At 42.3% G+C, this 27,057-nt stretch overlaps 1 protein-coding gene across 1 annotated transcript; it reads left to right on the top strand.

Moving 5' to 3' along the window:
* Positions 1-21,670: 21,670 nt before the first annotated feature.
* On the top strand, positions 21,671-27,057 carry LOC103351871 (uncharacterized protein CXorf49 homolog). The gene is made up of 7 exons (XM_051826900.3): positions 21,671-23,095; positions 23,662-23,818; positions 24,354-24,430; positions 24,715-24,760; positions 25,178-25,192; positions 25,353-25,394; positions 25,506-27,057. The coding sequence occupies exons 1-6, from the start codon at positions 21,809-21,811 to the stop codon at positions 25,391-25,393; spliced, it is 1,623 nt and encodes a 540-aa protein (XP_051682860.1). The 5' UTR covers positions 21,671-21,808; the 3' UTR covers position 25,394; positions 25,506-27,057.

Raw genomic sequence — 27,057 nt, 5'->3', positions numbered from 1 at the left:
TATTCTCTGAGGCCAAGCTCCTGCCTAAAGATAAACTGCATTTCTCACTATAATGACTGTTCTGCTCTCTAATCCCTTCTTCGAAAAGTCCAGCTGCTATCAGTCATCTCCTTTTATTAGGTGTGAAACAGAAATTTTAAAAAAACCTTTTTTTTTCAGTAAACAATACTGTAAATGATGATTTAAGCTTTCAAAGGTCTTATCTGGTTCTTGTCAGAAATTTTTCATCCCTTTACTCTGCATCTTTGTTCTTAAAACTATTGTTTCTTGGGACACATTTTGGAAGTGAAAGATGTTTCCCATCATTCTAGGACCAAAGGCATCAACTGATTTTTCTCTTTGTGTTTCCTGTCTGAGAATCATGGGGGTAGAGATTATCAGAGCTAGAAGAACTCTCGGAGAAAATTCTTTTTAAAACTTTTATTTAAGTTATACAAGTTTCATGTATTTCATATACATAGATTTAGGAGCATAGTGATACTTCCCATCCTACCCCCCACCCAAGCTCGAACCCCTCTTTCTCCTCCCTCTCCCATTCTCACTCTTAATTTTTACAAAGATCTACTTTCAGTTTACTTAACGATCCTAAAGTTAACCTTACACTAAGTAAAGAGTTCAACAAATAGTATGAAGAAAAAATACATTACATTTTAGGAACTCTGCAGCCCTCTGTGCCACAGCTCCAGCCCCAAACACTTTTTTTCTTTTGGGATTTGGACTATGAGGCCAGTGTTGTGACATAGCAGTTAAAGACACCACCTGTGTTGCCAGCTTCTGATCCAGCTCTCTGCTGTGGCCTGGGAAAGCAGTAGAAGATGGCCCAAGTCCCTGGGCCCCTGGAAAAAGCTCCTGGCTCCTGGGCTGCAATTGCAGCTATCTGGAGAGTGAACCAGGGGATGGAAATGGAAAACCTCCCCCCCACCTCTGCCTCTGCTTCTGCCTCTCTATAATTCTGCTTTTAAAATAAATAAATAAATAAATCTTTTAAAAAAGAAAGACTTGGACTATGTCCCACCATTCCCTTCTTGCCTATAGGGTTTCTGATGAGAAGTGTGCTGTGTGTCTAATTGGAGATCCTCTGAAAGTAATCTGGCATTTCACTCCTGCACATTTTAGAATCTTTTCTTTATGTTTTACTGTTAAGTTTGACTACAATGTGTCGTGGTGAAGATATTTTCTGGTCATGTCTGTTAGGAGTTCTACATGCTTCTAAAATCATTATTGGACCCCCTAAAATATATATGAATGTGGCCCCCTTAAAGTTCCCCAAAAGTCCCACCTGGGGTACCATATATGTTACCGGAATTTGGGATGCCATAAGATATCATCATATGCTTATTAATAAATTCCAAATATTAATAAGCCCGTGTGGGTTCTTGCCTAATATTCAGAGAAAAATTTTGAATACCAGCATAAATGAATGAGGCAGCATGGTACATTTTTAGGTTTTTATTCAGTGTGAAAGATGCATAGGTGAGTGAGGGACCTATCTATAGGAGAGAGGTAAATCTGGGTTCATACCAAGTACCAGGAACCAGTCATGCGGAGGAGCATCTAAGCCAGGAAGCATGGGGTGGGTGGCCCGTAGGCCATGCACCCTGGACATGCAGGGCTGCAGAAAGGCCCTTACTGGCAAATGGCCAAAGCAAGGAAGGGGCGAACACACTGTGTCCCAGGCTTTTAATCCACTTTCAAAGGGGAATGGTTGATTAACCTGATTGGCCAGTGGGTGCTCAGGTGTGGCCAGGTAGGGGCATGAGGTCACAGAGGGGCGTGGTGAAGGTGTGGTCTTCCAGTTCACAAACCTAATCAATTTTAACCTGTATGCCTGCCTACATCACTTCCTCTACTTGGACGTCCCTTTCTTTCTCCAAATTGGGGAAGTTTTCTGTAATTATTTCACTAAATAGGCCTTCTATCCCATTCTCTCTTTCTACACCTTCAGGAACTCCTAAGCCCCATATATTGGGTCGTTTGATAGTATCTCATAAATCTCCAACACTAGTTTAAAGTTTTGTATTTTCTTCTTGCTTTATGTTTGGTCTGACTGTAAGATTTCCAAAGTTTTGTCTTCCGGTTTGGATATTCTTTCTTCTCTCTCACCAAGTCTGCTGTTAAGGCTTTCCATTGCATTTTTTTTATTTGATCTATTGAATTTTTTATTTCTAATATTTCATTTTGGTTTCTTTTTAAAATCTCAATTTCATGGGAAAAGTTTAATTCATGTCATATATCATCTTCTTTAGTTCATGGATTTGCTTCTGATTGCTTTTGAGTAATGCCATGATAACTTTTTGCATTATTGAAATGTTGTTGTGTTCCTTTGAGGGGGCATGGTGTTTTCCTTATTATTGTTTCTTGATTTCTGTGTTTGTTTTTAGACATTTGTGGAGTTGATTCTTTGTTGGTTTTTTTTCCCTCTGATGGCTTTTATCTTTGAGCTATTCCTCTGTGACTTAGTGGAATGTCTGGTCTTTCAGTGAATACCTAGACATGTGTAGTGGTGATGACCAGGGAGCTCTGGTGTGTGATCCAGTGTGGAGTGAGTAACCAGAGTAACACCCAAGTTGGGCGTGGTAGATCTCAATACCCAGCTACACCCTGCATCTTCTCATTTATCCACCGAGTCCCCATAGTCTAAGCACACAAGGCTCACACAATTGCTGGGTCCAGAGGTTTCTCTCCACTCTGCCAGCCTGTCCAGTTAATAGAGAGATAGATGTTCCCTTAGACTGCTCCAGCTAGGCATCTTGACCCTGGGAGGCTGTAGGCAATTCACTATCCCATGTGGCTGCTCAGCCACCTCCCAGCCAAGCTTAACGTCAGAGGGGACTTCGGACCTTTTCCTGTGCTAGAATCTCTGGATCATATACACATGCAACAGCCACTTGCCGAACACTGCTGCCCGTCCTTCACTACCACCAGCACTGCCGATTAGGCATCCTGTCTCAGTCAGCTGCTGTGCATGTGCACAAAGGCTTTCGGAGCTGCTGTCCTAACCGAAAATGGTGCCCATCCTCCCTCAGCTGGGCAGTAGATGCTGTTGTGGGGAAACTGGGGTGAGACAAACATGCTTACCCCACTTCCACTGGGTCTGTGGGCAACCATCAGCAACTGCCAGCAACTATCAACCCCCAGGCTCCAGTCTGGACCCGTGCCACGCTTCCCCTCCAGCTATATCACAACAGGTTGCTCTAGTCTGGTCTCACCTCCATCTCCAGACTGCTGCCCACTCTGCTCTCAGCTGCTGCAGCTGTGCTTGTGCTCGTGCTGCACTTCTGCACCCTCCACACAGGTCCGCAGCATTCCTCCTCCTCCTGTAGGACTTCCAGTGGATTTTCTCTCCAATTCTCCCCTGAGAGTGCACTTCTGACACTTTTCACTGCTTATCCTTAGCCCAGCACAGCTTGTCGCTCCCTAATCCGCCATTTTGGAATCCTCTCAATTCCATTTTTGACAACCTGGTGGAGGAAAACTATAGGAACATAAAGCAGATTGCTGGCTGTTAGGATCACGAGTTGATTGAGGGGATAACTACCAGATGGTGAGAAAGAAACTGTGGGAGTGATGTAAAGGTATGTGCATTGTGATGCTGGATCAATAGCAGTAGGCCTGTACTAAGCCCACAGGCCAGTATAGACATTATCCCTCCATCACTCTGACTTTTTGTCAGAAATTGGACTAATGAATCCCAAACAAACAGCAAAATTTGCTCATTACCTTTTTCTGAGTGTGAGGATTCTGCTTTTCCCTTTAGTGTGTTGTTGGATATATTTATTTCCTGAAGTTCCATCAGGTGATTACTACTGGGATGAATCCAATTCAGTTATACAATATCATCACCTTTTTATCCTGTAGGAGTCCATTTCCTAATGTTTTGCTTCTGATTTTTGCTTCTATGTCATGAGTGTATGCTCAACCTGTGATTTTTCTCTCGAACTTTTCTTGCATGGATTTGGTAGGCAGGCTATTCAAACCTCAGTAAATGAGTTGAGGAGTTTCCTCTTTCTCAATTTTCTGCAAGAGCTTGTGTCAAATTGATAGTATTTTTTTCTAGGATGTTTGACAGAATTAGATGTGGAGGTCTGACTTAGGATTTTGCTTACTGATATATCTTTATAATGGTTATGTAATGTTTCATTTTTGAAACTCTTGTGTCACTTTTGGCAACTTCTGTTTTTCTAGAAACTGGTGACCCTTGTCTGCTTTTTCAATTAGGTTGAAATGAAAGGATCCATCATATCCCCCTTTATCCCAGAGTTTACTTCATACAATGTCTTGCTTACAGAATACTTGCAGAGCAAGTGAAACAGGCATCCATCTCTCCTTCCACTGAATTCACTTCCTGTTACCATTTCGTCACATTTATTTTCTTCCTCCCTCCTTCCTACACTCTCTCTCTCTTTGTGAATTTGTAAGGGGATGGAGTATGTATGCATATTTTTAGGGTTTCATTATTTTCTTTAATTAATGCACTTTATTGACGATATTAGAATACAGCATCTCTAAGTACTTCAGCCTGTATTTCCTAAAAAGAATTGGTCTCCTATACTACCTTAATTCAATTATCACACAGAGAAAATTGAACACTGAGAAAGAGGTCCTCCATCTGCTGGTTCACTCCCCAGATGGCTGCAATGGCCGGAGCTGAGCCAGTCCAAAGCCAGGAACCAGGAGCTTCTTCCTGGTCTCTCACATGGGTTCAGGGGCCCAAGCACTTTGGGCCATCTGCCACTGCTTTCCTAAGTCATAATCAGAGAGTTGGATGGGAAGAGGAGCAGCTGTGACACAAACTGGCACTCATGTGGGATGTCTGTGCCTCATGCAGAAGCCTAGCCTGCTATGCCACAGCACTGCACCTTCATTGCTCTTTTGTATTTGTCTTTTTCACTTTTTTTCTGCTCTGATATTTCTGAGTTCTTGTCACAGTCTTGTCATGGAGATGGAGGGAGAATACAGGGAATGGGAGTGCCAAGCTGGATCAAACTTCCAAGCACAGCCACTCTCTCCTTTCCATCCTCACTGTACCCATCCTTCCCAGGTCTTGGTTAGCTCAGATCACAGTTGTCTCCCCGAGGAGCTCCCTGTCAGTCATGAGACCCATCCTTGCCACTCTGAGGCAGCCACTAGCCAAGTGATCATTACATTCAAACACAGGGAATTCCTGAGTCATAGTATTCATCTCAGAGTAGGATGTAGGACGGAGAGCCTCCTCCAGGGACTCCACCATTTTGAGTGCTCTGATTCCCTGCCATTATAGTCAGTGCCCTCCTGCATGTTAGGACTTAAAAACCTCCTTTAAACAGTAGATCCCACCCTTGTTTTTGTTCACTTGACCCAGTATGTGTTCTTGACCTCTGCTTCACTCTCTATTCCATGAGTCAAAACTGTCTCATCCAATGGAGATCATCCCCAATAATTCTTTTCATAAAAACACAGACTTCCCCCCATCTCTCTTGAATGCTACACATTCATGTGTTACTTAATTATGTGGATCCATCATGAGTAGTACATCACTACTTGATTTTGGCATTCAAGCACTGTATAGTGTACTTACAAAAAACAGGCCAATCCCTCAGCAGGATGTCTTTTTTAAAAGATTTATTCATTTATCTGAGAGGCAAAGTTACAGACAGAGAGAAAAGAGACAGAGAAAGAGGTCTTCCATCCACTGGTTCACTCCCCAAATAGCTTCAACAGCTGGAGGTGGGCTGATCCGAAGCCAGGAGCCAGGAGCTTCTTCTGGGCCTCCTATGTGGGTGCAGGGGCCCAAGCACTGGGGACATCTTCCCCTGCTTTCCCAGGTCATGGGCAGGGAGCTGGATCAGAAGTGGAGAAGCCAGGACTTGAGCCGGTGACCATATGGGATGCTGGTACTGCAGGTGGAGGCTTAACCTACGATGATGTGGCATCAGCCCCCAGCAAGACCCCTTGATACAATTGGGAGAAACAGTAACAAATACTCCATGCAGATACCTTGTAATATGGCATGCTGGTTTACAATAAAGTTTTCAAAATATTAGTGAGGATGCATAGAGTTGTAATGCTGTTGTTTATTATCAAGCATTACACATTGTACAGAATTGCATGTGCTGTCCTTTATACAACTGGCAATACAAGTTTCTTTACACCAGCATCACCCCAAACACATGGATAATGCCTTGTGGCATCACATCATGATGGTGTCAGTGTCACTGAGCAAAAAGAACACTTCAGCTCCATGATAATGTTAAGGGGCAACTTGTGATCACGTTTCATTCCTACCCTTTATTGACTAAACACAAATCATGTCACGAACAGGAGCTGGAAAGACTACCTTCATGTCAATCAAACATGAATCTGTCCATCATAGTCTCAGATCTGCCCTTCCCTGATTCTGACTGAAGGGAGCAACCCACCCCAACTGTCATTGAGGGTGAAATCAGAGCATGAAATAGAGGCAAAATCTGGTGTGAGCTGAAGGAGCAGTTGGAAAGATTGGCCTGAGATACACAAATACAATGCTCAGAAAAAATTGTGTTATGTGGGTGAGCAAAGGACATTGACCAGGAACAACCTGAACATTCAGTCCATTATCCAGAAAGAAACAGATCTTTTCAGTTGGAGTATGAAACCGTTGCTCAAAAAGATGCAGCTGGCTGGCTAGGACGTGGAGCATGTGGAATCTCTGATCACCAGAACATCATTTCCAACTGCCAAGGGGGAAGGTCCCCGGGTTGATCCACAAGCACCAGAACAGATTCACTTCCTCCTTGTACCCAGAGACAAGCCTACTCTTTTCTCCTGTGTGTCCTTCACTTGACCTTTCCTCCACCACCCACTGGGATGTGACTCCTGCCTCCACCTCTATACTGAAATTAAGTAGGGAGAATGGCCATCATCTGATAACTGATTTTCCAAGATGAGAGTTGAAGAGGAATTGAGGATGACACGCGGCTTCTGGCTGAGACGTCCCTGTGCATGGTGACACCAGAGGGAGACCAGGAGGCCAGAAAGATGACAAAGGGTAAGATGAGGCTAAGCATGCTCTCTCATACCTGTGGAAAGAAATGTGTAGGAAAGTCTCCAGAGGAAAGTCAAGGGATGGATCAGGATACATGATGCTCAAGAGAGAAAAGGATGAGTGTGGAGCTGGGTTGTGACTCTCTGAGGAAAGATAAGAAGGATGGGAGCTGGGAAGAGGAGTCTTGAGTTCCTCCTGAAGGGCAGGAGGAATATGGGTGCACAGCGGGCTTTATGACACCCCCTAGAAGGAGTACTTCAGGGGAGAACCAGAAGAGGGCCTGTTGGAGAATGAAGGAAATGTTCATGTGGCCACACAGAGCCAGCACAGAAGCTAGACCCAGGGACTATGGTGACCTTGAATATAGGGCTCCTTCTCAGAGGCTACCCAGCACCCTCACAAGAAAAACTATACAATAGTACTGGGGGACTTCAATACTCCACTCTCAGAAATAGACAGATCAACTGGACAGAAGATCAACAAGGATACGGTAGATTTAAATGACACTATAGCCCAAATGGATCTAACAGATATCTACAGAACTTTTCATCCTACACATAGAGAATTTACATTCTTCTCAGCAGTACATAGAACCTTCTCTAGGATTGACCACATACTAGGCCATAAAGCAAGTCTCAGCAAATTCAAAAGAATTAGAATCATATGATGAAGCTTCTCAGACAATAGGGGAATGAAGTTGGAAATTAGCAAATCAGGAATCACTAAAGCATATGCAAACACATGGAGATTGAACAACATGCTCCTGAATGAACACTGGGTCATAGAAGAAATCAAAAGAGAAATCAAAAACTTTCTGGAAGTAAATGAGGATAACAACACAACATACCAAAACTTATGGGATTCAGCAAAAGCAGTGTTAAGAGGAAAGTTTATAGCAATAGGTGCCTAAATCAAGAAATTGGAAAGGCACCAAATAAATGTGCTTTCAATTCATCTCAAGGATCTAGAAAAACTGCAGCAAACCAGACCCAAATCTAGAAGGAGAAGAGAAATAATTAAAATCAGAGAAGAAATCAATAGGATTGGATCAAAAAAATTACAAAAAATCAGCAAAATGAGGAGCTGTTTTTTTTAAAAAAAAAAATAAACAAAATTGACACCCCATTGGCCCAGCTAACTAAAAAAAGAAGAGAAAAGACCCAAATCAATAAATTCAGAGATGAAAAAGGAAACATAAAAACAGATACCACAGAAATAAAAAGAATCATCAGAAATTACTACAAGGACTTGTATGCCCGCAAACAGGGAAATCTAACAGAAATGGATAGATTCCTGGACACATGTAACCTACCTAAATTGAACCAGGAAGACATCGAAAACCTAAACAGACCCATAACTGAGACAGAAATTGAAACAGCAATAAAGGCCCTCCCAACAAAGAAAAGCCCAGGACCAGATGGATTCACTGCTGAATTCTACCAGACATTTAAAGAAGAACTAACTCCAATTCTCCTCAAACTATTCAGAACAATAGAAGAAGAGGGAATCCTCCCAAATTCTTTCTATGAAGCCACAATTACCTTGATCCCTAAGCCAGAGAAAGATGCAGCATTGAAAGAAAATTACAGACCAATATCCCTGATGAACATAGACACAAAAATCCTCAATAAAATTCTCGCCAATAGAATACAACAGCATATCAGAAAAATCGTCCACCCAACCAGGTGGGATTTATCCCTGGTATGCAGGGATGGTTCAATGTGTGCAAATCAATCAATGTGATACACCACATTAACAAACTGCAGAAGAAAAACCATATGATTATCTCAATAGATGCAGAGAAAGCATTTGATAAAATGCAACACCCTTTCATGATGAAAACTCTAAGCAAATTGGGTATAGAAGGAACATTCCTCAATAAAATCAAAGCAATTTATGGAAAATGCACGGCCAGCATCCTATTAAATGGGGAAAAGTTGGAAGCCTTTCCACTGAGATCTGGTACCAGACAGGGATGCCCACTCTCACCACTGCTATTCAATATAGTTTTGGAAGTCTTAGCCAGAGTCATCAGGCAAGAAAAAGAAATTAAAGGGATACAAATTGGGAAGGAAGAAGTCAAACTATCCCTCTTTGCAGATGATATGATTCTTTATTTAGGGGATCCAAAGAACTCTACTAAGAGACTATTGCAACTCATAGAAGAGTTTGGCAAAGTAGCAGGATATAAAATCAATGTACAAAAATCAACAGCCTTTCTATACTCAGGCAATGTCACGGCTGAGAAAGAACTTCTAAGATCAATCCCATTCACAATAGCCACAAAAACAATCAAATACCTTGGAATAAACTTAACCAAGGACGATAAAGATCTCTACCATGAGAATTACAAAATCTTAAAGAAAGAAATAGAAGAAGATACCAAAAAATGGAAGAATCTTCCATGCTCATGGATTGGAAGACTCAACATCATCAAAATGTCCATTATCCCAAAAGCAATTTATAAATTCAATGTGATACCAATCAAGATATCAAAGACATTCTTCACAGATCTAGACTAGAAAAAATGATGCTGAAATTCATATGGAGAAGCAAGAGACCTCGAATAGCTAAAGCAATCTTGTACAACAAAACAAAGCCGGAGGCATCACAATACCAGATTTCAGGACATACTACAGGGCAGTTGTAATCAAAACAGCATGGTACTGGTACAGAAACAGATGAATAGACCAATGGAACAAAATAGAAACACCAGAAATCAACCCAAACATCTACAGCCAACTTATATTTGATCAAGGATCTAAAACCAATTCCTGGAGCAAGGACAGTCTATTCAATAAATGGTGCTGGGAAATCTGGATTTCCACGTACAGAAGCATGAAGCAAGACCCCTACCTTACACAAAAATCCACTCAACATGGATGAAAGATCTAAATCTACGACCCGACACCATCAAATTATTAGAGAACATTGGAGAAACACTGCAAGATATCAGTACCAGCAAATACTTCTTGGCAAAGACCTCAGAGGCACAGGCAGTCAAAGCCAAAATTAACAATTGGGATTGCATCAAATTGAGAAGTTTCTGTATTCCAAAAAAACAGTCAAGAAAGTGAGGAGGCAACTGACAGAATGGGAAAAAATATTTGCAAACTACACTACAGATAAAGGATTAATAACCAGAATCTACAAAGAGATCAAGAAACTCCACAAGAACAAAACAAACAACCCACTTAAGAGATGGGCCAAGGACCTCAGTAGATATTTTTCAAAAGAGGAAATCCAAATGGCCAACAGGAACATGAAAAAATGTTCAAGATCACTAGCAATCAGGGAAATGCAAATCAAAACCACAATGAGGTTTCACCTCACCCCAGTTAGAATGGCTCACATTCAGAAATCTACCAACAACAGATGCTGGCGAGGATGTGGGGAAAAAGGGACACTAACCCACTGTTGGTGGAATGCAAACTGGGAAAGCCACTATGGACGTCATTCTGGAGATTCCTCAGAAACCTGAATATAACCCTACCATACAACCCAGCCATCCCACTCCTTGGAATTTACCCAAAAGAAATTAAATTGGCAAACAAGCAAGCTGTATGCACCTTAATGTTTATTGTAGCTCAATTCACAATAGCTAAGACCTGGAATCAACCCAAATGCCCATCAACAGTAGACTGGATAAAGAAATTATGGGACATGTACTCTACAGAATACTATACAGCAGTCAAAAACAATGAAATCCGGTCACTTGCGACAAAATGGAGGAATCTGGAAAACATCATGCCGAGTGAATTAAGCCAGCCCCAAAGGGACAAATATCATATGTTCTCCCTGATGGGTGACAACTAACCGAGCACCAAAAAGGAAACCTGTTGAAGTGAAAGGGACACTATAAGAAACAGTGACTTGATCAACCCTTCTCCTGACTATTGATGTACAATTTAATACTTTATCCATTTTAGTATTTTTTGTTCTAGTTATTACTATTGGTTGAACTCTGTAATCAACACACATTTATTCTTAGGCGTTGAAATTTAACTGAAAAGTGATCCCTGTTAAATATAAGAATGGGAATAAGAGAGGGAGGAGATGTACAATTTGGGACATGCTCAATTGGACTTGCCCCAAATGGTGGAGTTAGAAATGTGCCAGGGGATTCCAATACAATCCCATCAAGATTGCATTTACCAATGCCATCTCACTAGTCCAAGTGATCAATTTCAATTCACAATTGATCACACTGATAGGTCTAAGAATCAAAGGGATCACACAAACAAGACTAGTGTCTGTGAATACTAACTGACAGAATAAAAAAGGGAGAGAACGATCCATCATGGGAAGCAGGATACACAGCAGACTCATAGAATGGCAGATGTCCTAAACAGCACTCTGGCCTCAGAATCAGCCCTTAAGGCATTCGGATCTGGCTGAAGAGCCCATGAGAGTATTTTAGGCATGGAAAGCCAAGACACTCTGGCAAAAAAAAAAAAAAAAAAAAAAGAGGACCTAAATGAAAGATCTCCGCGAGTGAGATCCCAGTGGAAAGAACGGGCCATCAAAGAAGGAGGTACCTTTCTTTGAAGGGAGGAGAGAACTTCCACTTTCACTATGACCTTGTCTAAATAAGATCGAAGTCAGTGAACTCAAGAGGCTTCCATAGCCTTGGAAACTCATGACTAGAGCCTAGGGAGATTTCTGACACCATAAACAAGAGTGTCAAATTGTTAAGTCAAAAACAGGAGTCACTGTGTACTTACTCCTTATGTGGGATCTCTGTCCTTAATGTGTTGTCCAATGTGAATTAATGCTATAACTAGTACTCAAACAGTATTTTACACTTTATGTTCTGTGTGGGTGCAAACTGATGACATCTTTACTTAATATATACTAAATCGATCTTCTGTGTATAAAGATAATTGAAAATGAATCTTGATGTGAATGGAATGGGAGAGGGAGTGGGAGATGGGAGGGGTGCGGGTTGGAGGGAAGTTATGGGTGGGGGAAGCCTTTGTAACCATAAACTGTACTTTGGAAAGTAATATTTACTAAATAAAAGTTTAAAAAAAGAGAGAGAAATTCAGACCACATTAATGACGAACTGTGAATACAAGGAGGAAAGGAATTCAAAAGAATGATTGTGAGATTACACAAAAATACAGAGGAGTTATATGAAATAAAGAAACTCATACATGAAATGGACAAGAAATTCAGAAAAGAAATAGAGATATTGAAGGTAAATCAAACTGAAATATTATAAATGAAGGATTCAATATAAAAGATAAGAAAATATAATAGAATGTCTTAATGACAGAATTGATGAGGCAGAATAAAGAATATCTGAACTGCAAATCTTTTTAAATCTGTCAGACAAAAAAAGAACAAAATTAGAAAAGTCAAAAACAGTGTTTTGGAAATAAGAGATGCCATCAAACAATCAAATATACCTTTCTTAGGAGTTCCTGAGTTTATGTCTTAGAAAACCTATTAAGGCTGGCGCCGCAGCTCACTAGGCTAATTCTCCGCCTAGCGGCGCCAGCACACCGGGTTCTAGTCCCGGTCGGGGCGCCGGATTCTGTCCCGGTTGCTCCTCTTCCAGGCCAGCTCTCTGCTGTGGCCAGGGAGTGCAGTGGAGGATGGCCCAAGTGCTTGGGCCCTGCACCCCATGGGAGACCAGGAGAAGTACCTGGCTCCCGCCATTGGATCAGCGCTGTGCGCAGGCCGAAGCGCGCCGGCCGTGGCGGCCATTGGAAGGTGAACCAAAGGCAAAGGAAGACCTTTCTCTCTGTCTCTCTCTCTCACTGTTCACTCTGCCTGTCAAAAAAAAAAAAAAAAAGAAAAGAAAAGAAAACCTATTAAGTGAAATAATAGAAAATTCCCCCAATTTGGAAAAAGTTATGGGCATCCAAATAGATGAAGCATAGAACAACAATTAGGTGTGATCAGAAAAGATCTTCATGATACATTACAGTGAAAATTTCAAAAGTAAAACAAAGAAAATAGTATAAAATATACAAGAGGAAAACACTAGATTACCTTTAAAGGATATTCAATTAGATTGACAGTAGATTTCTCAGCAGAAACCCTACATGTGAGGAGAGAATGGAGAGAGACAGTCCAATTGCTAAAAGACAAAAAAAAAAAAAAAAAACCACTCATTAAACCCAGAATATTTACTCAATAAAGTGCTCATTTGTAAATGAAGATGAAATAAAGAACTTACAAGACAAGAAAAAATTGAAATATTAAGTCACCACCTGGCCAGTCTTACAAATGATACTTAACGTAATACACACAGAGAAAGAGAAAGATTATCAGCATCATGAAATAATATGAAGACAGAAAATCACACAGTAAAGGAACAAAAGTGATTCAAAACAAAAAATATGAATATTTATGGGAAAATGGCAGGACAACATTATTACTTATCAATAATAACCTTGAAAACAGAATGAATTCCTCAATTATAAGACACAGACTACCTAAATGGACTGAAAAACAAAACCAATCTATATATGCTGCATACAAGAAACACATGTCACTAATAAAGATACACAGACTGAAAGTGAAAGGATGGAAAAAAGCTATTCCATGCAATTGAAAATCAAAAGCAAGCAGGAGTAGCAATATTCATATTAGACAAAATGGACTTTAAGACAAAAAATGTCAAAAGAGACAAAGAAGGTCATTATGTAATGATTAAGGGGATCAATTAAAAAGGAAGATGTGACTGTAGTAAACGTATATGCACCCAATGCTGGGGCACCCAGCTATTTAAGAAGTGTTAATGAATAGAAAGGTAGACAAAAGCTCCAGTACAATAATAATGGAGGACTTCAGCACTCCACTTTCATCAATGGAAAGATCAACCAGACAAAGTCTACAAGATAAATAGAGCTTATCTATGCTATTGACCAAATAACTAATTATTAACAGAGCATTTCATCCCATAGCTGGAGAATATACGTGGTTTTCATCAGTACATTGAACATTGTCTAGGATAGAAAATATACAAGACCACAAAGCAAATCTCAACAAATTAAAACAAATCAAAATTGTACCATGTGTCTTCTCTTACCACAATGAAATGAAGCTGGAAATTAACAATATAAGGAAGCACTAGAAAATACACAAACACATAGGGACTGAAAAACACGCTCCTGAATGAACAGTGTGTCATAGAAGAAACCAAAAGGGAAACAAAAACATTCCTTGAAAAGAACGAAAATAACAGCACAACAAATCAAAACGCAGCAAAAGCAGTGTTAAAAGGAAAGTTTACAGCAATTAGTGCCTACATCAAAAAAATTGGAAATGTATCAATTAAATGACCTAATAACGTCTCCAGGACTTAGAAAAACAAGAAGAGAACAAACCCGGAATTAGTAGGGGGAAAGACATAATAAAAATTAGAGAATAAAATTAAAATAAAAACCATATGGGGGATTCCAAGATGGTAGAATAAGGACAGGGCAGACTGCTGTAATTTGGGGGAAATAGTAAAAAGTGGAGAAAATGCATTCTCAAGGGACAGTTGGAGGGAAAACTGCAGTGGACATTCTGTGGAAGGAGGAGAAATGCTGTGGAGCCGTGTGGAAGGTGAGACACACAGCAACAAGCATGGACAATACACAACTATAGCATCCTCAAGTCAGAGAAAGTGCCAGCTTTGGAGAGCGAGCTGAGGTCAGAATGCAGTGGCCCATGTCACTGGTGATATAGCTGGAGGGAGAGCCTAGTGAACTACACCATCTTTGAGTCTGGCAGAGCCCTGTAGGAAACAGGGTGCCGGCTTACTCAGAGAGAAAAAAAGGACAGATTTCTCTGCCTGCATAATGGCATCTGGCAACCAGCTGTGAGAAGGCGACTGCCATTTGGGATAAGTAAATAGCAGCTGTGGCAGCTCTTGTGCACACATCCAACAACTGCTGAGGACAGACACCATCTTGTCAACAGAGGAAACCACAGCAGCTGGGGTGCATGCATCTGGCAACAGGCAGTGAGAAGGAACCATTCCGACTTTAATGCCAGCTGCAGAGACTCTTCTACTTGCCCAGAAATCAGTGGAGAGAAGCATGATTGTGAAATGACTAGGGCTGCTGCTGGTGGCTATTATGCATAGGTGTGATCCAGGGATTTTACCAGAGGTAGAAATCTGTGTTCCCAACTGACTATGATCCTGGCTGCAGGGTCTGGGCACCCACATACCGCTGGGAGGTGCCCCCAGCCTCTCAACATATCACATTCTCCAGGGCTCTACCCACCTAGGTGGAGCACCCGCAGATAGAAGGCTCTAGGAACTTATCAGCCTCTCTGAGGATGGGACAGGCTAACAGGGTGGAGTGGATACTCTGCATTTGCATGTGTTGAGACTGTGAGAACACTGTGACTGCATGAGAGGGTGAGGGTGTAACTGAGTCATTGGGTAACCATGGTGTGCTGCTCCACATGTTCAGAGCTCCCTAATTGCCTGGAGTGGGTCATTGCAGTGAGATCTTTGCTCACACAAAGAACTGCATGGATCCTTTGTGCAGTTCATGCAGAAGCATGGATTAGTATTGCACCCAATGAAGGCTAATAACTGGGCATTGATCACCTTGGAAGAGAGGAGGTGAGGGTGTGACTATGTCAACAGAGGTGACCATACATCTCCTGTTAAAAAGAAGAGATCTACCAGGCCAATTTATGTGTCACACTAGATACTTGCTCCACAGTGGAACACTGACCAGAGCTCCCTGGCCAGTGGGTATTCACATGTCTCTGGGTATTCACTGAAAGAGTAGGCATTTCACTAAGTCACAGAAGCATAGTTCGAAGATAAAAGCCACCGGAGGTAAAAAAAAAAAAAAATAACAAGCATCTCCACAAATGCCTAAAAATAAACGCAGAAATTCAAGAACCAAGAACAAGGAAGACAACATGAAACCCCTCTAAAGAAACACAAAACTTCACTACTAGAGTGTGAAGATGAAGAGATTGATGAAATACCTGAAATGGAATTCAAAAGATTTATCATAGGATTATTTAGAAGCAATGAGAAGCAAATTCATGAATTAAAATAATCCATACATGACACAAGTAAAAATTTTCCCATAAAGTTGAGATTTGAAAGTGAAATGAAAGTGAAATATTAGAAATGAAGAATTCAATAGGTCAAATTTAAAAATGCAGTGGAAAACTTTACAACAGATTTGCTGAAGCAGAAGAAAGATATCCAAACTAGGTGAGAAATCTTTGGGAATATTTTCAGTCAGACCAAAAGAACAAGAGAAAGTTAGAAAAGTTAAAAACAGTGTTGGAGATATATGGCATACTATTAAATGCTCAAACATAGATGTTTGGGGAATTCCTGCAGGTGTGAAAGAGAATGGGTTAGAAGGCCTATTTAGTGACATAATTATAGAAAACTTCTCCAATGTGGAGAAAGAAAGGGACATCCAATACAGGAAGCACATAGAACACCTAATAAATATAAACAAAAAAGATCTACACCTTGATTATAGTCAAACTCTCAACAGTAAAACATAAAGAAAAGACTATACAATGTGGAGGAGAGAAACACCAGATTACTTTCAGAGGATCTAAAATTAGACCCATAGCTGACTTCCAATCAGAAATTTAAAGGTGAAGAGATAATGTAAATACATAGTCAAGATCTTTTTTAAGATTGATTTATTTGAGAGGTAGAGTCACAGAGAGCAAGAGATAGAGTAAGGTCTTCTATCCACTGGTTCACTCCACAATTAGGTGCAATGGCTGGAGCTGAGCCTATCCAAAAACAGGAGCATGGAGCTTCTTCCAGGTCTCCCACTTGGGTGCAGGTGCCCAACCACTTGGGCCATCTTCCACTGTTTTTCCAAGTTACAAGCAGAGATCTGGATCAGAAGAGGAGCTGACAGTACACAAACCGGCACCCATAGGGGATTCCAGTGCCATAGGCTTTGCCCAATACGCCACAGAGCTGGCTCCAATTGTCCAAGTTTTAAGAGAAAAAAACTGTTAACCTAGAATACTGTATCCCGTAAAGTTCTCATTTATGAATGAAGGTGAAATAAAGACCTTTCAAAACAAACAGAAATTGAAGGAATTTGTCACCAATCATCCAACCTTACAAAAGAGGTTTAAGGATGTGCAACACACAGAAAGGTAGTCATCATTATGAAAGAATCTGAAGGCAGAGAATCTCCCCGTGAAAGTACAAAGGAAATCCAGAACAAAAACATGAATATTCATGGAAAAATGTCAGGATCGAGTCATTACTTATCAATAGTAACCTTGAATATAAGTGGCCTCAACTCTCTACTTAAAAGATACAGACTGGCTGAATGGGTTAACAAACAAGACCCAAGTATTTGCTCCCTACAAGAAACACACCTCACCAACAAAGATATACACAGACTGAAAATGAAAGGACAGAAAAAGATATTTCATACTAACAGAAAGTAAAAAAGAGCCAGTATATCCATTCTAAAATCAGATGAAACAGAATTTAACAAAAAAAGGTTTAAAAGAGACAAGAGAGGGGTACTAGGTAATTATTGAGGGATCAATTCAACAGGAAGATGTGACTATAATAAATGTATATGCACCAAATTTCAGGGAACCTGGCTATTTAAAAGAAATGTTAAGGAATCTAAAGGGAGACATCAACTCCAATACAATAATAATGGGCGACTTCAACACCCCACATTTAGCAACAGATGGATCAACCAGACAGAAAATCAGCAAGGAAACTGCAGAGCTAATAGACACTATGGACTAAATGGACTTAACTGATATCTACAGAACTTTTCATCCCACAGTTCCAGAATAGACATTCATCTCAGCAGTGCATGGAACTTTCTCTAGGATAGACCATATACTAGGCCACAATGCAAGTCTCAGGAAATTAAAAAGAAATGGAAATTATACCATGCATCTTCTCTGACCACAATGGAATGAAGCTGGAATTCAACAATTCAAGAATCTCTAGAACATATGCAAATTCATGGAGACTGAACAACATGTTCCTGAAAGAACAGTGGGTCACAGAAGAAATCTCAAGAGAAATGAAAAATTCTCTGGAAACAAAGGAAGATGACAACACATCATGTCAAAATTTATGGGATACAGCAAAAGCAGTGTTAAGAGGGGAGTTTGTAGCAATTGGAGCTTACATCAAGGAATTTGAAAGGCACCAAATAAATGAGCTATCATTACTTCTCACGGACCTAGAAAAACAATAGCAAACCAAACCCCAAATTAGTAGGATGAAAGAAATAATTAAAATTAGAGAAGACACAAACAAACTAGCAACCAAAAACATACAATACAAAAGATCAAGGAAATGAAGAGCTGGTTATTTGAAAAAGTAAACAAAATTGACTCAGCATTGCCCCAACTAACCAAAAAAAGGGGCAAAAAAAAGACCCAAATCAATACAATCAGAGATGAAAAAGCAACTGTAACAACAGGTACCAAAGAGAAAAAAGGAATCAGCAGAAATGACTGCAATGTGCTATGTGCCAACAGTTAGGAACTATAGAAGAAATGGATCTATTCCTGGACCCATACAATGTACCAAAACTGAGTCATGGAAACATAGAAAACTTAAACAGACCAATAACCAAGACGGAGATTGAAAGAGTAATGAAGACCCTCCCAACAATGAAAAGCACAGGATTGAATAGTTTCACTTACCAGACATTTAAAGGAAAACTAACTCCAATTCTTCTCACGCCCTTCAAAACAACTGAAAAAGAGGGAATCCTCCCAAACTCCTTCTATGAGGCTAGCATCACCTTAATTCCTAAACCAGAAAAAGATACAACGGAGAAAGAGAACTACAGATCAATTCCCCTGGTGAACAGAGATGCAAAAGTCCCCAAGAAAATATTAGCTAATTGAATCCAACAATACAGCAGAAAGATCATTCACTTGGACCAAGTGGCATTTATCCCTGATATTCGGGGATGGTTCAACATTAGCAAATTAATCAATGTGATGCATCACATTAACAAACTAAAGAAAAAAAACCACATGTTTCTCTCAATAGATGCAGAGAAAGCATTTGATAAAATACAACACTCTTTCATGATGAAAACCTTAAGCAAATTGGGTATTGAAGGAACATTCCTCAATACAACCTAGGCAATTTATGACAAACCCATGGCCAGCATCTTTGGAAGCATTCCCCCTAAGATCTGGAACCAGACAAGTATGCCCAGTATTACCATTACTACTTAATATAGTTCTGAAAGTTTTACCCAGATCCATTAGGCAAGAAAAAGAAATTGTAGGATACCAATTGGAAAGGAGGAAAACTATCCCTTTTTACAGATGACATGATTCTATATTTAGGGGATTCCAATAAGAGACTATGGGAATTTATAAAATTGTTTGGTAAAGTGGCAGGGTATAAAATTAACACAGAAAAATCAATAACCTTTGTATACACAGAAAGAATGTTTAAGATTCATCCCATTCACCATAGCTACAAAAATGTTTAATTCCTTGGAATAAATTTATCCAAGGAGGTAAAAAATCTCTATGATGCAAATTACAGGACATTAAAGAATGAAATAGAAGAAGACAGAAAAAATCTTCCATGTTCATGGATTGGAAGAATCAATATCATAAAAAATGTCCATACTACTGAAAGAAATTTACAGATTCAATGCAAATCCAATCAAAATACCAATGGCATTCTTCTAAGGTTTTAAAAAAAATGATGCTAAAATTTATATGGAACCACAAGAAACCCCAAATACCTAAAGCAATATTTCACAACAAAAATAAAGCCAGAGGAATCACAATACCAGGTTTGAAGACATAATACATGGCAGTTATAATGAAAACAGCCTAATAGCAGCACAAAAACAGGCATGTGGACCAATGGAACAGAATAGAAACTCCAGAAATCATTCCACGCATCTACAACCAATTTAGCTTTGACAAAGGAGCTAAATTCATTCCCTGGATCAAGGACAGTCTCTTCAACAAATGGTGCTGGTAAAACTGGATCTCCACATGCAAAAGTAGGAAATTAGACCCCTACCTTACCCCTTACACAAAAAATCCACTCAACATGGATCAAAGATTAAATCTACAGGCTGATAACATCAAATTACTAGAAAATATTGCAAAAAACCTGCAAGACATTGGCATAGGTGAAGGCCTCTTGGGAAAAAAACTGCAGAAGCACAGGCAATCAAAACCAAAATTGACAAATGGAATTACATACAGCTGAGAGGCTTTTGCAGTGCAAAAAGAACATTCAGCAAAATGAAAAGGCAACTGGCAGAATGGGGGAAATTTTTTCAAACTATGAAACTGATAAAGGATTAATATCCAGAATATATAAAGAGATCAAGAAACTCAACAACAAACAATCCATTTAAGAAATGGGCAAAGAATTTGAACAGATATGTTTCAAAAGAGCAAATCCAAATGGCCAACAGACATACGAAAAATTGCTCAGAATCACCATCTCACTCCTGGTAATTTACTCAAGGGAATTGAAAGCAGCTTGCTCTCTCACTCTCGCTATTGTTTCTGTCCTGGTTGGTTAAGAAATAAAAAAGTTAAAATAATCACACTTCCTCTGGTGACAGACTGCTTCTTTTCCTCCTGTCTCTAATGCTGGCATGCCCAATGACCTTAGGAAAGATGCTGAATCTCTCTGTGCTTGATTCTTACTTTGTGATAAGGCTGGGGGAATGAGTGAGAAAGGGATTGGAGAAGCCAATGAAGATGAATTAGTATGGATCTATAGTCCTTAGCAGAGTTCCAGGCACACATGGCATGTGGTATAATCTGCATTCCACGGATTCTGGAAAATCACTGTTCAAAGGCTGCTTCTCCCTTTGCCCCCAGCAGAGGGCGAAAGCACGGGCTTGCTCACATTCTCTGCTATCCTTGGACTGCTTTAGCTGTTTAATTGTAGCAAACATGGCATCGCAAAATTGATTTCCAGTTGTATCTTCGTGATCAGTGATTGTATCTCTTGGGGTTGTCGACTGAGCTTTGGAAAACCCACTTGTATGATTTAACTTGGAATGTAAGTACTTGGAGTTTAGGGGTATGGTACCTTTGGGGGCAAACTGTCCACCAAACCAGCAGGCCAACAAAAAGTGTCATGAGCTCTGATTACACATCTAAAAGAATCTTTTGCAACAAAGACGGCCCAAGGATAAATTCTAAAATATTTGCTATGTGTGCAGTTAGGGGAAATGGAGTTTTCCTCTGATCACTGAGAACGGGCTTCCCTGCCTATTTTGCTATCAGGACGTAGATCTACTTATGGCACGGAGGCTTGCCAATCCTTTTTACTCTGAGGGCTTTACAGTCATCATTATCTTCATTTGTATACAGCCCTGAGCCAGATGGTGTTATCACCCTGAACCGTGGGGAAGCTGTACCATGGGGAAGCCGAGGCTCTGAGACTTGGATGTCCTTCAAAAGCAGATCAGGAGTGCCTGTGCAGATGTAGTGAGAAAAACAGAGGTGGGACAATCCCTGCTCAGTCTTCACCACTGGGGCTGTCTGCCGATCTGCCCCTTCAGTCTCCTTGCTTGGCAACCGTACGAGCACCTTTGTTCCTATTGGCTGGTGCCTGGAAGGGTGGCCCAAGAGAAAGCACGCTGATTGGCTGGAAACTGACAAATGGGAACAGCACGGCGTCCTGCAGAAAATTTGAACGGAAGTCTCGCAGTGTTTGAGAAGCTTCCCTACAACCCTTGCGATAACGGCCTTACGTAGATCTGTGTTCTTGCCACATCCTGGCTGTTCCTCAGCGAGGATCATGGGCAGATCGACCGACTCCTTTTAGCGTAGTCTGTCTAGACTTGCTATCAGAGTAAGATGTCTGGTTTTGGCGATGGTACTGGCCCAAAGAATGAGAAGCAGGTCAGCCGTGGTGGCCTTGGAGCCCCTTGGGAACCTGGACTAGCCTTGGATTTGGGGCCAACGGGAAATGATGAGGGCCGAAGTCAAGGCCCAGACCAGGCAGAGGGCTGTCTCTCAAGCCTGCAGGCCATCCCGTGGCAACTAGAGTTGGACTCTGGGTCAGAGCCAGAGCTGGAAGTGATCCAGGCGGGAGTGGCCGGGCTTTGGGGCAATGAGGATCGGCCTAGCACTCCTGCCCCTAACAGGAAGGGTGCTGTAGCATCCATGTCCCGGTTCACTGAGGGGTGTGCAGACATTGTGCAGCCACTGAGCCACACAGGTTTCCAGGCCATGCGCAGATTCCAGAGCATAGAAAGCCGCGCCACCCAAGCGGCCGCCATTAGGGCGCACGTTGAGGCAGGACCCGGTGGTAGAGGCGCGCTGGGCTGGAGCTGTGTGGAGTCGATGCAGGCTTGTGCTGCCCCACGGCACGTGAATGCTCCCGGGAAAGAAGGCCGCGGCCGGCGCCATAGTAAGAGAAGAGCTGCCAGACGTCGTTCGAGCACCAACACTGATGACCAGCGCACCTGTGGTGAAGGCCTGGCAGGGCTGCCTCCGGACACCGAGTCCTCCGATGATCTTAGGGACATGCAGCTCAGGGGGGCGGGCATTCATCTGAAACGGGATAGCCAGGCCAAGTGTAGTAATCTAGCGCAACCAGCAGAGAGCCCCAGACGCTTGATGTTTCATCGCAGGGAGACTTTCCCTCACATTTCAGGCCCTGTCTTGACCTCTACTGTCTGGGGTCTCACTTGCGCCATGGAAAGGCAGGTCCTGGGCGAGTCAATGCCCTCTTCCTCAACTTCCTCAAAGAAAATGCAGAAGGGAGGGGGCAGGCCTAGATTCCCAAGGGGTGATGCTGCTGCTACTGGTGGTGGTACAGAGGTCCTTCCTCAGGCCAGTCCTAGGAGGCAGTCGTCACAGGAGAAGAAATCCCCAGGGAATGCCCCTGGAGTTGTGCTGGGGACAATCTTTTCACCATGGGGCAAGAGACAAGCTGCAGCTCCCATTGATCCAGCCACTATCCCTCCAGTGTCTGGTATTTCACTGCTTAGGAAGTCCAGCACATCTTCTTCGCTCCCTTGGGAACCCAAACAGTCTAAGCAGGGCTGTGCTGGGAAGAAATCTGGGGCCAGGAGGAAGTCCCAGTCTGTGGATGCAGGAGAGTTTGACCCAAATAGAAGTCCAGAACAAAGGGCCTACGTGAGTATGCCTTCCTCTTCCTCCTCCCACTCTTTATATATGTCTGTCCCTGTTCCCCTTCCCAATCTTTCTCCCCACCCCCAGCACACACCTCTCCACCTCTGCTACATATATCACTTATTCAGTTGTAGTTTGGGAGCCCTTGGTCATTATGATGCCAAAATTGGGTACTGAAGGTTGGAACAAAGTTTAGAGTACTCTTGGTATTCTGCAAGCCCTGTTCCTGACACTTGCATAATTCCTGCCTCTGCCCCAAGGAATAGATGGGATGGAAGGCAGAAAGCTGATTTTGCACGGGTCAGGTGACATCTGATGCACTCATCTGCAAAGCTTCAATGTTTGGTTTCCTTGGCTCCTTGCAACCCTGTTTTACAGGGGGCCTGGGCTTATTATCCCCATACTTCTCCCTGGCTCAGCTGTATCTCCTGGTCTTGAGCTCACTGAGTGACAAAGAGCTGATGAGATGAGATTCTAAATTGCCCTCCCTATTACAGAAATATCTCACCTCAGATCCAAATACACTGACTCCCACACACTAGCCTGATTATGAGAAATTTCTTTTTTAGCTTCCAGCTCGCAGGTCAGGGAGGCCTTGTTGGTATGTACCTCATGGAGAATTCAGCACTGGGGACTCTGACACCCAAGATCCACAAGTCGCAGCAAATTTTCAGCCTTTATCCCCAAGCCAGGGAGGTGCCACATCTAGAGGTCCTACAATCTCTGGTGAGTCCAGGGGGGTTTGATTCTAGTGAAGGGGCAGGGTGGAGGAGGAAAACCTCTGGATATGTCACTTTTGGGGGATCAGCCTTGCTCCCAGGATTCCCTGCCTACCCGGGCAGCTCACCCACTGGAAACAGATGTCATCAGTGTTTTCCTTAGGTCAAATCATTCTAACAGTATGGTTGTGAGGTAGGGGAAGGCTTTGGCAGTGCCCCAAGCTCCAAAATCAGTAGTGGGTCAATACAGCAGAGCATTTCCTACAATGACTTGTACAGCAATGTGGCTCCTCCCTGGAGCTGGCTGGAGCTGTGACTCTGCTAGCATGCAACCCATATTCACAGTCTTAGGGGTCCATAGTCACATGCACATTGACACTAGGGGAACATGGAAGGCAGGCCCAGAGAGAGGGCTGAAGTCCCTGGGCAGAGCTGGGGCAACAGGTTGCCAGGAGAGGATGAGGCTGCCTCACAATAGAACCGGCCTGGTCCTTTCCACCTCATGCCTGGTCTGGGAAGCTGGATTTTGCCTTCTCTTTCAGGTGAACAGGAGCCACCTGTCCCTCTTCAGAGACCAGAAATGGAGCAGTTACCACCTGGAATCGAGGGCTGTCCTCGGGTAATGCTGTCTCTGATTTCTAGAAATGCAGGTCCAAATTAGATGGTGGGATCTGTGTCCAGGTCAGGCTGATTCCAGGGTCCCCTACTCACCATCCCATACTCCATGGAGAAAGGGCAACTCTTTTTATTGAGGATTCCAATCCAGCATGGCCACTGAGCTGTGGGAGGTGCTAAATATAAGGGCCAGGGGCATGGATGGGGAGAGAGGAGGCCATAATATCCTCTCTCTCTCTCTCTCTCTCTCTCTCTCTCTCTCTCTCTCTCTCTCATTCGTTGTGCCAGTGTGCCGTGCTACAGCAGGAAATAGAAGACCTTAGAGAAGAAATAGGTATGACAAACCACAGGCAGGGGATTGGACTGGGGAAGACCAAGTAGTCGTTGTCAGCTGCCAAGCATCGGGTGGAGATGGGTTGCAGGTGTGGGCAGAATCACTGGGAACTTAGTTTCTGTGGGGAGGAGAACTAATCAGGCTTGCCTTGAAACCTAGTGTGCATTTGTTGCTAGGTGGTGCACAAGAAGTGCATTGTCTGAGCTGCACGTGCACTTCGCCAAAGAGTCCCAGAGATCTTTTTCTTTAGGACATTTAGAGCTACTACATGTGTTTGCCATGGAAGTGTTGCTTGCTATGGCTTCTGTACTTTTTTCTGTTGTTTGATTGTTTGCTTTTTTTTTTTTTAACATGTTCTGAATGGTTCTGATCTAACCCAACGTTTGAAAACAACTTTTACATTTTGTTCCTCTTTAGAAGACGCTACCACATGTAATTCAGGTGATGGGTGGGTGGGTCTGTCTCAGTGCTGTTTGGATGGGAGCGCAGCATTTGTAGCTGGAGGGGCAAGGTGAATCCTCTCCCCAGGGGCACAGGTGCAGGTTTCCATAGGCCTATGTCTGAAGTGCTGTGTTGTGTTTCTGTGTTTCAGTGCTGATACAGTCCTTCATAGAGAAGTTCCAGGGGCTATGAAGTGAGTGTTACACATACCATGCCCCTTTGCCACAATCCTAGCTGTTTAGGAGGGATGTGTGCAGGCCCTGGCTCTGTCATGGCTTTGACTTGACTCTGCTTTGCTTCATAGGTTGAACTGAACATCTTCTACCAGACAAGATATCAGTGGACCCCAGGAGCTGCGTTCCAGCTGCTTCCCTCCTCTTCCTCTTCACCAGAGCTTCTTTTTATAAGAACGTTTTATTGAAACACTGTGTACACAATAAGAAATACACAAAATTGTATAGATAAATGTGTTTTTATTTTCTGATTCCACTCACAAGCAACCCCCAAATTTATTAGAAAACATTAGGAGTACCCCAAGAATCTTCACTGTTCTCCCTCTACACTTTTTCTTTTAATGTGAGAAATTGTCATTTACATGGTATGATTCGGGGAAAAAATATTCATAACTATACCAAAGGATAAGATGTCAACACAATTTTTTTTTGGTTTCTTCTGTGTATTAACTACCACAGATGAGAGAAAACCTATGACATTCTTCCTTTTGGATCTGGTTTATTTAGCTTAGCATAATCTTCAGTTGCATCTGTTTTGTGTATATATACCATATTTTTTCCTTTTTGTTTTTTAAAGATTTATGTATTTATTTGAAAGTCAGGGAGAGAGAAAGAGAGAGAGAGAGAGATCCTCCATCAGCTGGTTCACTCTCCAAACAGCCGCAATGGCGGGGCCAAAGCCAGGAGCCAGGAGCTTTATCCAGTCTTCCACATGGGTGCAGAGGCTGAAGGACCTGGGTCATCCTCCACTACTTTCCCAGGTCATTATCAGGGAGCTGGATTGGAAGCGGAGCAGCCAGGACTTAAATCGGTACCTATATGGGATGATGGCACTACAGGTGGCAGCTTTACCCACTACCAGCTCCTCTTTCTTTTTTTAAAGATGTGTTTATTTATTTTGAAAGTCAGAGTTAAAGAGAGGGAAAGAGAGACAGAATTTTCAATCCACTAGTACACTACCCTGATGATTGCAATGGTGTGGCTGAGCCAGTCGAAGCCTGGAGCCTGGAGCTTCATCCAGATCTCCTCTGTGGGTGGCAGGAGCCCAAACACTTGAGTCATTATCCACTGCTTTCCCTGTCCATCAGCAAGGAGCTGGATTGGAAGTGGAGCATACGGGACAGAAACCAGGGCCCATGTGGAATGCCAGCATTGCAGGTGGTGGCTTTACCCACTGTGCCACAAACCTGGCCCCCATATTTTCTTTATCCAGTTATCAGTTGATGGACATCTAAGTTGGTTCCATATCATTGCTATTGGGAATGACCATAAACATGGAAGTGCAGGAAGCTCTTTGGTATGCTGATGTTACTTCATTTGGATATATTCCAAGAAATGGGATTGCTGGGTCATAGGGTTGATCTATTTTGAGAATTCTGAGTACTCTGCATAGAATCTTCCTTAATAGTTGTTTGTTCCAGTTTTCATTCCCAATAAGAGTGTATTAGGGGGGCCGGCACTGTGGTGTAACAGGTAAAGCTGACGCCTGCAGTGCTGGCATCCCATATGGAGGCTGGTTTGAGTCCCGACTGCTCCACTTTCAATCCAGCTCTCTGCTGTGGCCTGGGAAAGCAGTGGAAGATGGCCCAAGTGCTTGGGCCCCTGCACTCACATGGGAAACCT

Source organism: Oryctolagus cuniculus, chromosome X, assembly GCF_051225735.1.
Source record: "Oryctolagus cuniculus isolate XC-2025 breed Fujian yellow rabbit chromosome X, ASM5122573v1, whole genome shotgun sequence".
Lineage (NCBI taxonomy): Eukaryota > Metazoa > Chordata > Mammalia > Lagomorpha > Leporidae > Oryctolagus > Oryctolagus cuniculus.
This window is presented reverse-complemented; position numbering and strand designations above follow the sequence as displayed.

What these genes read in the sequence shown, in the direction of transcription:
- LOC103351871 (XM_051826900.3), top strand. Translation starts at nt 21,809, where the DNA reads ATGTCTGGTTTTGGCGATGGTACTGGCCCAAAGAATGAGAAGCAGGTC. An exon ending in TAGAGGTCCTACAATCTCTG is followed by an intron (nt 23,819 to 24,353) that starts GTGAGTCCAGGG and finishes CTTCTCTTTCAG; the next exon opens with GTGAACAGGAGCCACCTGTC. An exon ending in GAATCGAGGGCTGTCCTCGG is followed by an intron (nt 24,431 to 24,714) that starts GTAATGCTGTCT and finishes TCGTTGTGCCAG; the next exon opens with TGTGCCGTGCTACAGCAGGA.